The 14,073-nt window shown below is 42.4% G+C and overlaps 1 protein-coding gene across 1 annotated transcript; it reads right to left on the minus strand.

Moving 5' to 3' along the window:
• Nucleotides 1-9,591: 9,591 nt before the first annotated feature.
• On the minus strand, nt 9,592-13,733 carry LOC123680870. Its single transcript, XM_045618988.1, is given in 2 exon segments — nt 9,592-11,966; nt 12,035-13,733. Coding segments are annotated over 2 exon segments (4,074 nt in total).
• Nucleotides 13,734-14,073: the final 340 nt, after the last annotated feature.

A 14,073-nucleotide genomic window follows, 5' to 3' on the forward strand; every position in this document is an offset into this window, starting at 1 on the left:
GTTCTACAGTGAAATCGTATTCTTGTAGTCTCTCTATCCATCTTGCGACCTGTCCTTCCGGATTCTTGAACTGCAGGAGCCATTTCAAGGCAGCATAGTCTGTCCTCAGTAAGAAGTTACGTCCATACAGATATTTATAAAAATGTTCCATGGACTTAATGGCCGCGAGAAGCTCTCTCCTGGTCACACAATAATTTCGTTCAGGCTTGGATAGCACTTTGCTGAAGTACCCTATGACCTTCTCCTGGCTATCTTGAATTTGCGAAAGCACACCACCTATGGCCATATTACTAGCGTCTGTATCCAGAATGAACATTCCATCTGCCTGAGGATAACTCAAAACGGGAGCTAATGTTAATGCCCGTTTTTAAACAATTGAAAGCAGTCCTACATTCCTCATCCCAGACAAAATCTTTTCCGTCTTCGGTCAACCTAGTTAATGGTTTAGCAATATTTGCAAAGCCTAGGATGAACTTTCGATAATAAGTACATAGTCCAAGAAAGCTTCGCACTTGATGTTTGTCTTGTGGTTCTGGCCACTCCTGCACTACCCGTATCTTATCTGGATCAGCACTGATACCTGTTTGGGACACGACATGTCCCAAGTACTTCACTTCTTTCTTGAAGATGTGACACTTTGCAGGGCTCAATTTGCGGTTGGCCGTTCGTAATCTTTCAAGTACGTCCCTCAAGTTCTTAAGATGTTCATCAAATGACTTCCGAATAATGATTATATCGTCCAAATAAACGAGACATGTTTTCCACGATAATCCTCTTAAAATGGTTTCCATTAGTCGCTCAAAAGTCGCAGGTGCATTACACAGTCCGAATGGCATTACGGTGAACTGCCATAACCCCGTACCGATAGTGAGGGCTGTCTTCTCTTTATCTTTGGGATCCAATTCCACCTGCCAGTATCCGCTTTTCAAGTCCAAAGTGGAAAACCATTTAGAGCCAGAAAGTGTGTCCAATGTGTCATCAATTCTTGGTATAGGGTAGCAGTCCTTCTTAGTGACTTCGTTCAGCTGCCGGTAGTCAACACAGAATCTGGTGCTTCCATCTTTTTTCTTCACTAAGACCACAGGTGAAGCCCAAGGACTATCAGATGGTTCTATTACCCCTTGTTGTTGCATATCTTCAATGATCTTCTCTGCTTCTTCTCGTTTAACAAGCGGAAGTCTTCTTGGATGTTGTCGTATAGGGCGCGCGTTTCCTGTATTGATAGGGTGTTTTACAACATTTGTTCTTCCCATTTGAGCTTTTTCAGTGGCGAACACATCACTAAACTTGTTTATCAGTTCCTTGACTTCCACCAACTGCTCTGATTTCAGATCCGCACATGAGGATGTCAACTTGTCCATCAGTTGCTGGGGACACCTGGCTTCCTTTGATACCTCTTCTTTCGTTTCACAAATAGATCTAGTTGCGTAAGATACCTCGCTGCATTTACCCAGAACTGTATTTCTTTTTAGCGTCACAGGATAACTATTTGCGTTCAGTATTCTTACAGGTAATTCATTTCTTGATTTCACTAGAATTTTTCCTACCAGAAGTCCTTTCCCGAGGCTATTTTCACAGTCAGCTTCGATGAGGCGAATACAACCATTTCGGAGGTCTCCATTCAGATACCCCTTCACTATACTCTCTGCTTGGGCAGGTAAGGTAATGTCTTGGGTTGAAAGGACCTGAATCGTGGCTTCTTCACACGTGCGGAATGGAATCTCTACTTTTCCGATTCTTATGACATCATTCGCCATATCTATCTGGAAACCATATTTCTTTATTACATCCATTCCCAAGATCATTTCTTCTGTAATATCTGCCACTAGCACTTGATGTCCGAATGACATTCCTCCGATTTCCATTATTATTTTACTCATTCCATGTGTTGGAATTACTTCACCTGTTGCTGTTCGTAACCTGACTGTCACAGGTAAGGTCTTCCCAACTCCTTTTAGTATATCAGGCCTCACAATTGTCCTAGTTGCACCTGTATCTATTAGCAATTTTACTGGACGTTCGCTGATTTTGCCGTCTACGTAAATACTGGAGGACTCCATGACAGCTTGGATCGTTACTTCTGGGGCATTGTTGTAATGGGTCGGTTTATGCCCCTTTTTACCAACCCATTTCAGTTTTCCTTATCGGATTTGACTTCTTTGAATGGCTTTTGACATCGTCGGCGAATATGTCCTAACTCACCACAATTCCAGCACCTAGGTCCATTGGGACGTCGTTCTTTGGACCGAAGTTCCTCAAACATTCGGCGAACCACTTCCTCGATACTTTCTGTTGTCTCTGGCTCTTCCACGGTTCGTCGGATCTTGCAGTAATTTTTTCGCGAGGCCTGTTTTGCTGCTTCAAACTCCAATGCATGGGCCAGAGCATCGTCCAAAGTCCTAGGTCGAGCCAAGCGGAGCGTTTGTTGGATATCGGTGTCTCTTAATCCATCAATGAAGGTCTGAACTGCAAGTTGTTCCAGGAAGCTATCCGGTGCTGTAGGATAAGCCAATCTTACCAAACGTGCTATATCGGCCTCGAACTCCTGGATGCTTTCATTTGTGTTTTGTACCCGGCTCTTAATCTGCGCGTGATATACTTGTTGGAGGTGTGCATCACCATACCTCATCTGGAGCCTTGTTGTAAAGGTTTCATAGTTAGCTTGCTGGTTTACCGGCATCGTTTGAAGGACATTCAGGGCTTCTCCTTTCAAGGAAACAATTAAGGCTGTAGCTTTATCTTCCTCATTCCATCTATTCGAATTAGCTGCTGCCTCAAATTGTTTATGATAGGTCGACCACGGTGTCTTTCCATCAAATATGGGTGGTTTAATTTTTATACGTGCCAATTCGCCATCATCATCCATTTTCAAGGGACGATAGGTATTATGTCTGTTCTCAACTTTCTTGTCCATTTCAGCTAGTCTTTCCTCCATAATTTTCCATTTCGCGTCCACTACATCTTCCACATTCTCTATCTTATCTTCTAGCCTCACTATGCTGTCATCCATTTCCTTTTTTATTTTCGTCATATCATCATTCAATTCAATTTTTAATGATTTGAAGTCATCCTTTATTTCTGTTCTGATGGATTTAATTTCTGTATGATTATCCTGTATTTGCTTGGTCAGTTGCTCAAGAGCATTTTTGAAAAATTCGAAGCTTGTCTGCTCCATTTTCCTTGACTGCGATCTCGTAACTGGCATTCAAAAATATGGCCACAAAAAAAATATTCACACTACTGTCCACAGAAATTTCCACAAAAATGCCCACGAGAATGTCTACTAAAAAAAATGTCCACGATAATGTCCACAAAAAAAATATCCACAGAAATGTTCACGATTTAATTAACTCTCGGTTCGAAAACACACGCGAACCTTACACCTGACACCAATTGTAACGTTTTTCGGTTAATTAAATCAGTCAACTTCCTACTAATACTAATTTATTTATTGATTTACACAAATAGACTCAACTATTCACATATGATTCACTTCAACTACATTAATTTATTTTCACTATTTATCTCTACTGGAGTGTACGGCACTGGAGAGTCAATCCGTCGACTGTGTCCTCCTCTGCATTAGCATTGGTTTAAATACTACCGGCATCTCTCTCTAGAAGACACTCGATCGTTCTAGCTTTGCCTGGACGCTTCGGGTCTGTTCCAGAAGAACGCAGTGGCGTAGGGCTTGCGATCTCGTTACAATAAGATAGGTTAATGGACTGCATAAAAGAAGCGTCGGACGACCCCCCAGAAGATGGATGGACGACATTAGAGAGACTGCGGGTCGTAACTGGTATAGAACAGCTAGGGATAGAGAAGAGTGGAAGAAAAGAGGGGAGGCCTATGTCCAGGAGTGGATTCTGAAAGGCTGTTAAAGAAGAAGAAGAATGGTTTTCCAATGTGAATAGATATGATTTTTAAGGTTTCTGCTTTGATGGTGTCCGGTCCGGGTGCTTTGTTGTTTTTTAATTCCTTAATTACTTTTTTCACTTCTGTTTCATCCGTGTCAAAATAAACGATGGAGTTGCAATATTTATGGGTTGTTTGCAGTACGTGATCTTGATGTGAAGTGAACGTTGCGACGAGGCTAGCAGAGAAATTCACTTCACATCAAGATCACGTACTGCAAACAACCCATAAATATTGCAACTCCATTGTTTATTTTGACACGGGTGAAACAGAAGTGAAAAAAGTAAATAAGGAATTAAAAAACAACAAAGCACCCGGACCGGACACCATCAAAGCAGAAACCTTAAAAATCATATCTACTCACATTGAAAAACCATTAACCTATCTTATCAACAATAGTATCAGAAAAGGAATATTCCCCCATATCCTAAAAACCACCGTGGTAATACCACTATATAAGTCGTCAGAACGGACAGAGCCAAAGAATTATAGACCTATATCCTTAATTTCATAAACTGCAAAAATATTCGAAGAAATCTTATACAAACGCACACTTTCTTTTATAGAAAAGTACAAGATGTTGGCCAAGAATCAATTTGGATTCCAAAAAAAAAGATCAACACAAGATGCCATCAATTCTCTAGTAGAGTTGATCACTGAAGCCATGGATAATAATGTACCAGCGATATGCATATTCGTTGATCTCTCGAAGGCCTTTGATACGGTTAATCACGAAATATTGTTGCAGACTTTAGAAAGTATGGGGTGGAGAGGATTATCATTTGATTTGATCAAGAGCTATCTAAAAGGAAGAAAACAGAAAGTCAAAATAGGAAAAGTCTTAAGTACAGAAGAAACATGCGGAGTGCCTCAGGGGACTATTTTGGGCCCAATCCTTTTTCTGCTTTATATAAATGAATTATTTGCCTTGAATCCAGATAATAAAATTGTGAGTTTTGCGGATGACACTGTAGTCTACTTTACCGCGCCGACGTGGAAACAATTGAAGCTAAAAACTGAAAAAAATTTTGCTGAGATAATTGAATTTTTTGAAAGAAGAAAGTTGACAGTTAACATGGATAAAACAAAATTTATGACATTTACGAGTCTTAGATCTGGAAAACCTTCATTTGATACGTTATGCATAAAAACTAAAGGATATTCTTTTCAAGTAAAAAGTACAGAATATATTAAATCTACGATGGAATGAACAAGCGAATCTTGTAATAAAGAAAATAAGATCACTATTAGGTAAATTCAAAAGTTTAAGAGAAATATGTGAGTAAGATGAACTGGCGAGGGTGTATCAAGCACTGGTTGAACCGCATTTGAATTATGCTATACTATCATGGGGAGGGATAGCAAACTCGTATTATAAAGGAATAGAAGTAGCTCAAAAATGGGTGTTGAAAATTATATATCGTAAACCTATTACTGACCCAACAGAAAGTCTATATGAGTTGTCAAACATGTTTACTGTGCGTCAACTATACGCCCGTGTCCTACTTATGAACCAACATCAGCTAAAGGTACCTACAAAAAATCGAAAAGATATGAGAATTCCAAACATCCCTTTACCTATGCCGAAGAAAGCTATTGGTTTAAAATCACATACCTACCTGGCACCTTGACTTTATAATACACTTCCAAAGAACATTAAGGATACTAGGGCAAAATCAGCGTTCAATAATAAAATAAAGAAATGGATTCGAAGCAAGCCTTCATCATTCTGGTATACGTTCACAAACAGAAACAATTTCATTTAATACTCACTGTTCCAAATGTGTAGAAATTGGTTGAGTTGACCATCGTAATTTTTGTTACTTTTTTTCCTCTTTTTGGATATTTGTGTACACGAAATTCTTGTTATAAATTTTTTCTATAGGTACTGCCCACGTACAAGTTTTGAACTTTTGTGGGAAATAAAATGTTTATTTTTAATAGGTTTATACTATATTTACTGATTGTATAGAACTTTTTTTGTTAATTTTGTTTTGGGACAATAAACATTATTCTAATTCTAACCAGTCTGGGCGCCCCCTGTCGCAAATTACCAAGTCTCGATCACATCTCAGGGTGAGCCGTCCCTGATCTTCGAAATAATATCAAGAATTAAAGGTTTATCTGTTGTAACATCTACTGACTCAGGAACATTTCGGACAATGAGATTGTTAGCTCGCTTAACACGATCCAGTAACTCGACTGGATTAAGGTACAATAAAGAGCCATCGGCTCCAGTTGCCGCTGCCGAGATGGAAGAACCAGCGATATCCTTCAAGGACAAACACTTCACTCTTCAATATAAGGCTAGCTTTCTCCAACGCCACAACATCAACCGATCCCAACTGATTCTTCAACCCCGAAACGTCCTGCCTCAAAACTGAATGGGAAGCTTTAAGGACACTGAGCTCACCACTGAATTGCTGCAATGATGATGCATGCTGCTTCAACATTTTGCCATGTGCCTCTACACTTCTTACACAGCTGCTCAGTTTATCTGAAAGCTCTTTCTGTGGCTGCTTAATTTCAGCAATATCTCTAGCGATACCGTCGAGGATAGACAATCTGGACAAAACCATATCCAACTGATTCGATGAACCAGTGGTTTGGGACTCCGCTACACCTGTCTTACTCCGAAGCGGACGGGGATTATTGCTTTGCGGGCTGGACATTATTAGGATGATCGAACTCCGAATAATAAAAAAAAAAGATAAAAACAGAGGATACACGCTTCACTCAGCCGAGGCCGATCGGTGAGACTTAAATAAACGTACAAGGTGGGCCTAGCCTAGGATGAGAATAGGATAAAAAAAAACAGAGGATCGAAAACACAGGTGAAAATAAACAATAAGTCAGATCGGGTATGGCTCCCTTTAGAATGTGCTCGAGATTATCTCAAGCAACATATGCAGAGCGACAGGCCTGAATCAATTAAAAACCGAGGTAACGAGGATTCAAAATAAACAATGTAATTCAAATCAAAGCAATATAAACAGATAATACCTAAAGGAATCAATATAAATTATGTACGATCAAAAATTGTGGAAGTTTGTAAATCACATAGAAGAGAAAATGAAATTATCTTACGATAAAATACTCTGATTAAATCGACTAATCTTAGAGCACCATCGAAACGTGTTATCTCTCACAGGTTTTCACAATAATGAAATTCAATTATTGCCTCCAATTCTGCATCTTCAAAAACCTTCTCTCTTCCACTGGTATTCGCCATTAAAATCACCATTCTTGAAGCATTGAAACCACTCTTGGTACGTTCTTTCACCAATATCGGTCTCACTATAGGTATTTGAAAGCATTCGATGAACCTCAGCCGCAGATTTCTTCATATTTTAGTAGAAAATTAAAACCTCCCGCAAATGACGAGAATTAGGTTCGTAAGCTAACATGGTTAATCGTGAATAACTTTATGAAGCAGACACAAATCGACTAACATGTCGATGGCGTTATGTTCACAAATACCTAAACTTATTGTATGACATCTACGATATATTTATTTCTACTATCACTTACCGTTACAGCCATCTCTTGCAAAACGGCGGAAGCAAAGTTGTACGCCTTATATAAATATTCATATGAATATCTAAATATAAATATTTTTGAGAGGTTAGGCTTGATATCGGTGTAATCTGGGATTTGGTCCCATAGAAAAACTCGAAGCCCATAACGGTGAACCCCCTCAAAATTTAAGGCTAGGACCGCCCTTGATTTGTCGTCATGGAAAGTTATTTGCATCAAATATTTTCATGTGAGCAAGGGCGAAATGGTATGTTCTAGGAAAAAAATCATATAGAATTCCACCCTAGAATCAGCATAGTATACCGAGTGAATCGTCTAAAATCAGCTAACGATACAAGGTTTCCGAAAAAAATCTTTTATTTTCTAGAGGGATACCCAGTGAAGGATCTACCGGCATAGTGACGGGGTCCAAGGGGCGGAGCCCCTTCGGCGAGCAGAGCGAGTTGGAATGACTATAAACCTTACGTAATCTAGTAACTAATACTATCCGACGAGAAAAGACTTACTTTTTCTCCTATACTATGCGCTCTGGTAACTCCTCAGATCTATGGAAACATCTTGATTATTTGAATATTAATAGGAAAAGCAGAACTGATATTCCTGATTCGCTGTCTGATGCTGAGAAATTTAACCATTATCTGAGGGATTGTATACCTGACCCTGATAAGCACTTAACAGAAAACCTTCGCAAGTTTTATTCCGGCTGAAGTTTTCGCCAGTTTCCTGTCAAGGATTCTTTTACATTTGATTGATACTGAAATTGTAGAAAAATACATCAGGGAAATAAAAACAAATTCTGCTGGGGTTGATGGTATGAATATAAAAATGATAAGGTTATGTTGTCCGTTCATTTTGAAATATTTAGTACATATAATAAATTCTTGCATTCTGAGGAGCTATTTTCCATTATCCTGGAAGGTATCATTGGTTCGAGCATTACCTAAAACCGAGCCTAAAACAAAGTGCGTCAGAGAATACAAGGAGTAGCGTCCAATAAGTTTACTGCCTGTGTTGTCTAAAATTTTTGAAAAAATAATCAATGCTCAGATGCTGAAACATTTGGAAAAATTCAATATAATACCAGAATTACAATCTGGTTTTCGCGCAGGTTTCAGTTGCACTACCTCTTTATTGAAAGTTACTGACGACATATTGACTGCAACTGATTACGGATTTGTTACAATGCTAATTCTGCTTGATTATACAAAGGCTTTCGATATGGTGGTACATGATATTTTGATCGAAATTTTGAGATATATTGGTTTTTCAGAAAGTGCGGTTATATTATTGAAAAGTTACCTATCAGACAGAAAACAACATGTAAGAATTGGCAGCAATATGTGTAGTCCTGTAGATATTTCCATTGGTGTACCGCAGGGCTCAATTTTGGGCCCCCTTCTTTTTATTTTATATACACACAATTTCAAAAACTCTTTGGAAAATTGTAAAGTTCATTTCTATGCGGACGATACGCAATTATATTATAGTTTTCATCCTGAAAACATTGACGAGGGTATTGCGAAGATAAATGCAGATCTTGAAAATATTGCAAGGATATCACTCAGCCATAACTTAAAAATCAATGCGAGTAAATCCCAAGCTATATTCTTCGGCGGTGATAAGATCTGTGAATTTCTGCGACAAACGGCTAAGGTGTCCATTGGAGCGGAGGATATACCTATTGTAGAATCTGTTCGCAATCTGGGTCTGAATATGGACAATTCGTTTCGCTTCCGTACATATATATCGAACTGTACTCAGAAAGCCATCTGTGGTCTTCGCATGCTATACCCCCATAGAGGGTGTCTCCCACAGGAACTTAAGATTACACTTTGCAACAGCTTGGTTTTGTCATCGTTTAACTACTGTTCTCAAATATTTTATCCATGTTTGGATCAAATTACTCTTAACAAGATTCAAAAAGTTCAAGACAGTTGCTTGCGTTTCATTTATGGTTTGAGGAAATATGACAGAATAAGTCACAAGTTGAGGGAAGCCGAAGTGGCTAAATATGCAGAATAGATTTAAGTTTGCAGCTTTGATTTTGTACCATAATATTATAAGAAACAAACAGCCTCCATATCTGTTGTGACGGCGACTTTCTTCGGATTGTTGATTGTTTACTATTTCTCTCCTATATTACCTTTTGGAACGAGGTAATGGGCCTATTAGATCCGTGTAGACCGTATGCCATGGTTCGGTGATGTGGTACGGTTGCATTTTCCCTGGGGGTTTCTGTTGGCAAACCTTGTACCTCTGGCATTGCTTGCACCTTCGAACGTATTGGGCTGCTTCACGGAACATCCCAGGCCAATAGTAGCTTTGGGCCACTCGAGATATGGTCTTTGCGATTCCCAAGTGACCAGCTACCGGCTCATCATGGTTCTCCCGCAGTATCAACTGCCGATCCTCTTTCGGGATGCACAGTTTCCACGGTGTTCCCATCTCCGTTTCCGTGAAGTCGTCGGCGCTCCAAAAATGTCGGTATAACCTTCCCTCCTGTATCCGGTAATCTGGAAAATCCGCAGGCTTCTTCGAGACCTCCTGGTATTTCCTAGTATACCACGGGCATCGGGTCGTGTTCTTGACCACACAGACCTGTTCCTCTGACGGCAACGGATCCCTGGACAAGGCATCTGCCACTCGGTTCAGGGCGCCCTTTCTATATTTGATCTCAAAATCATATTGTTGTAGAAAGACACACCACCTTGCAATCCGGCCTGAGGGAGATTTTATCGATCGTAACCAGCGCAAACTCATGTGATCAGTGATCACGGTAAAATGATACCCTTCCAGATACGGCCTCATTTTGTCTATGGCCCATACGATTGCCAAGCATTCCTTTTCGGTCACCGAATAGTTCTTTTCGGCACCATTTAGAGTACGGCTGGCGTAGGCGATAACTCGTTCGCGTCCTTCCTGGATCTGCGTTAAGGCAGCCCCGAGCCCGCTCTCGGATGCATCAGTCTGCAACGTAAACGGCTGGGAGAAATCCGGACAGGCTAACACTGGTGATTCAGTGAGTTTCTCCTTCAGCGTATCGAACGCTCGCTGTTGCTCCATTTCCCACTTCCATCTTTGCTTTTTCTTCAGCAATAACGTGAGTGGCGTAACTATTTTTGTGAAGTCATCCACAAATCTTCGGTACCAGCTCGCCACTCCCAGAAATCGGCGAAGTTCTCGTACGGTCTTCGGCGGCTTCATCGAATTTATGGCAGCAATCTTGTCCGGATCCGTCGCAATCCCTTCTTCGGTTATCACATGACCCAAATATTTCAGAGAACTCCTGACGAACTCACATTTATCTGGATTGATCTTGAGGTTTGCTTCTCTGAGACGGCGAAACACTAACTATAAGTTAGCCAGGTGCTCCTCAAACGTTTCTCCCAAGACCACTATGTCGTCCAGATATGCGAAGGCAATTGGGTCCAACTCAGGACCTATGACACGGTCCAAGAGTCTCTGGAACGTCGCACCGGCGGAATGAAGACCAAACGGCATCACTTTGAACTGAAACAGACCTCTTCCAGACACAGCAAAAGCAGTGATGGGCTTACTCTCCTCCGTGAGAGGAATCTGCCAATATCCTTGTTTCAAATCCAACGTAGAGATGTACTTTGCTCGCCTCAGTTTGTCCAATATCCCAGCAATGTATGGCAAAGGGTATGCGTCCTTGACCGAGACCTCGTTTACTGCTCTGAAGTCGATGCAGAATCTGGGGTTCCCATTAGCCTTCTTTACGATAACGACACAGGAGCTCCACGGTGATTTTGAAGGTTCTATAATGTCCTCTTCCAACATTCGGTCCACTTCCTGGTCTATTATCTCCTGCATTTTGGGGTTACATGGGCGGTATCTCTGCTTGATAGGCTCGGTCCCGGGCTTCACCTTGATCTCGTGTTGGGCCATTTTCGTCGGTCCTCGTATCTGTTCGAAGACTGTAAGTTCTTTCTCCAGGAACTTCTGAAGGACGCTTTCTTCCCGATGGTCTAAAGAACTAATCGACGTGTTGTGTGGCGTAGAGATCGGCGAAACGGCTCTCTTCAGCAACTTGCCCTTGAGGAAGCACTGCGAGGTACGGAAATCAATCTTGAAATCGTGCGAAGCCAGCAGGTCCATTCCCAGAACCAGATCCATCGGTAGATGGGGCACCAAATGAAGTCGAGATTTGATCTCCTCCTCCCCAAACCGTATTATGGGCTCGTACATCTTTTTCACGGTGATTGAACTTCCGTCGGCCACTGTGGCCACCATATCTGCGATCTCCGACGGAAAAACTCTCATCCTCCTGCATGCCTCTGCTGCCTTTTTGCTCAAAAAGGACTTAGACGCACCAGTGTCTAGCAGGGCTGCCACGGACTGTTTTCCGATGTGGACAGCGACTATTGGCCGGTTATCCTGCGTGCACGCTGACTGCTTGATTGGGGATGCCACGGAACGGAACTGTCTCTTCCCCGCGGGGCAGCTCCGCTCTAGTTTTCCGAACATCGGCAATCCCTGGACATCACGCCTTGCTTCCCACATCGGGAACAAGACAGCCTCGGCGTTGATTGACACCCCCTTCTCAAGTGTCCGACCTTACCACAACGCCAGCATTGAAGTTCTCGGAGCCTGGTGTCTTCGAACCGAACGACCTTGGCATCACGAGGTGGTGGGCCTCCAGGTTTGACTCCAACGGATGTAGACTCCCTCTTTGGTGTTTCATTCCGGGCCTTAGGCGTCGACTTTGGTACATTTTCCGATGGCTTCATTTCTTCCGGCCTCTTGGACGGTGGAAACTCGACGGTCAAGGTCTGTGGAGGTTTTCGGCGAGGTCTTTCATATACCAGGTGTGGATCATCGATTAGACCTTTATGGGCTGGAGGTGGAGTGTATTGGTCCGCATACCACTGAACCAACTCAAACACCTTTCCTTTGGACAACAGCTGGGCATAATTGTTGATCTCTTGAAAAGCCAGTGCTTTCTGCAGGGTCGGCAACAGACGCTTCCTGATCATATTCACCTGTTCTTCTTCAGGAGGTCGCTTTGTAGTCAACTTCAAGAACAGGTTCTGCATCCTTGTGACGAACATCAACAGCTTTTCGTCCTCCCCCTGAGTTCGTTTCCTGATTTCCTCTAGAAGCGTTTCCTCGTAGTCGAGGGGGAGGAAAGCCTCACGCAGTTGCTCCTTGAAGTCTTCCCAACCCCTGAATGTACCTCTCCTGGGAATATACCAATCCCTGGCATCCTTCCGTAGTAACTCGAAGATAGATTCGAAGAGATACTGTCGAGTAACCTTGCGAGTTTCGGCTAGATGTTCGACCTCCTGCAGGAATGCGTTAACGCTGGTTGATCCATCGAATTGTATATTCCACTTATAAACAGGTACGGCTGGCTGGTTAAATGATCTATCCATTCCAGTCCTGTTGTCCTGTCCTGTTCTGCCTCGCTCCAAACTATCTGATCTGCCTAGATCAGCTTGACCTCCCGTAGCCGTCGTGTGGGCTACATCCTCCTCGGTATCTCTCGAATCCTCGGGTACCAAAAATGGGAACGAAATTCTCCGAGTCGACTCAGCCACCACCGGCCTATTCCCTCGCATGAGCGGTCCAGAAGTTTCATCTGTTCTCCAGGGACTAGTGAAGTTTAATCGTCGACGGACAGCTTCACAAGCCCTGTTGTGTAACCGCCGGAAGAAATTCAATGAGAAACCTCCCTCGCTATTTTCCTGCTGCAAAATCTGCGTTTGGTCTCCCTTGAAGGTGCCTCCGTTGTCAGCACCGGTGGTTTGTTGGTCTTCCATGGGAGAATCCTCGAAGGAGATAAGACTTACTTCTCTTTCCGGTTGAGATGCTTCACCCAGCTCAGGGTTTTCCGAAACATACCTCAACCCATTCCGGGCAACTTTTGCTTTGGCCAAGACCACGGCATCCACCAGCATCTCGTCTGTTTGTTTCCATAACTCAGACAGCTCGTCGGCCTTGGCCTGTTCCTCCATCGTAGTCGGTCTCACCAGGCTGAGACGGTTCTGTAGGTGTATGAGTCTACTCCTGATACGTGGCTCCTCATTCGCGGTGTTCTCCTCGTCAAAAGCTTGAACATGTTCCACCAAGCTTCTCAGGATTTGACTGGCATCGTTCAGTTCTTCCTCGGTGTCTCTTTCCATTGGACAGAACTGTACATCCTGTGCCAACACCTTCCTCAGTTCCTTCCGGTTTTCTTGTACGGTTCTGCCGGCTCTACGGCCACGAGCCTCCAGCTCCCATCTCAACTCTTCCGCTCTCAATCTGTTCACCTCCATTATCCTCTGAAAAATATTCTACACAAAAAATACTCTAAAGGGCTCTTCTGTCAGTCCTATAGCAAAAAAAATCAGGTCCCTGCTCGGGCGCCAATTTGTGACGGCGACTTTCTTCGGATTGTTGATTGTTTACTATTTCTCTCCTATATTACCTCGGGCGCCAATTGCGATAGGTTTTATAAGGTCGCAATTCCTTACGTCGCTCACTATTTTCGACCCTGGGTAGCTTTTAAACAGTTGGAGAAGGGTTCGATTCAATCTGAGGTAAGAGCGATTGACCAGTGGTGATTTATTTCGCTAAATGTCAGTAAATGTCTATGAGATAAATAAAAGACACCCT

This window comes from Harmonia axyridis, chromosome 5, assembly GCF_914767665.1.
Source record: "Harmonia axyridis chromosome 5, icHarAxyr1.1, whole genome shotgun sequence".
Lineage (NCBI taxonomy): Eukaryota > Metazoa > Arthropoda > Insecta > Coleoptera > Coccinellidae > Harmonia > Harmonia axyridis.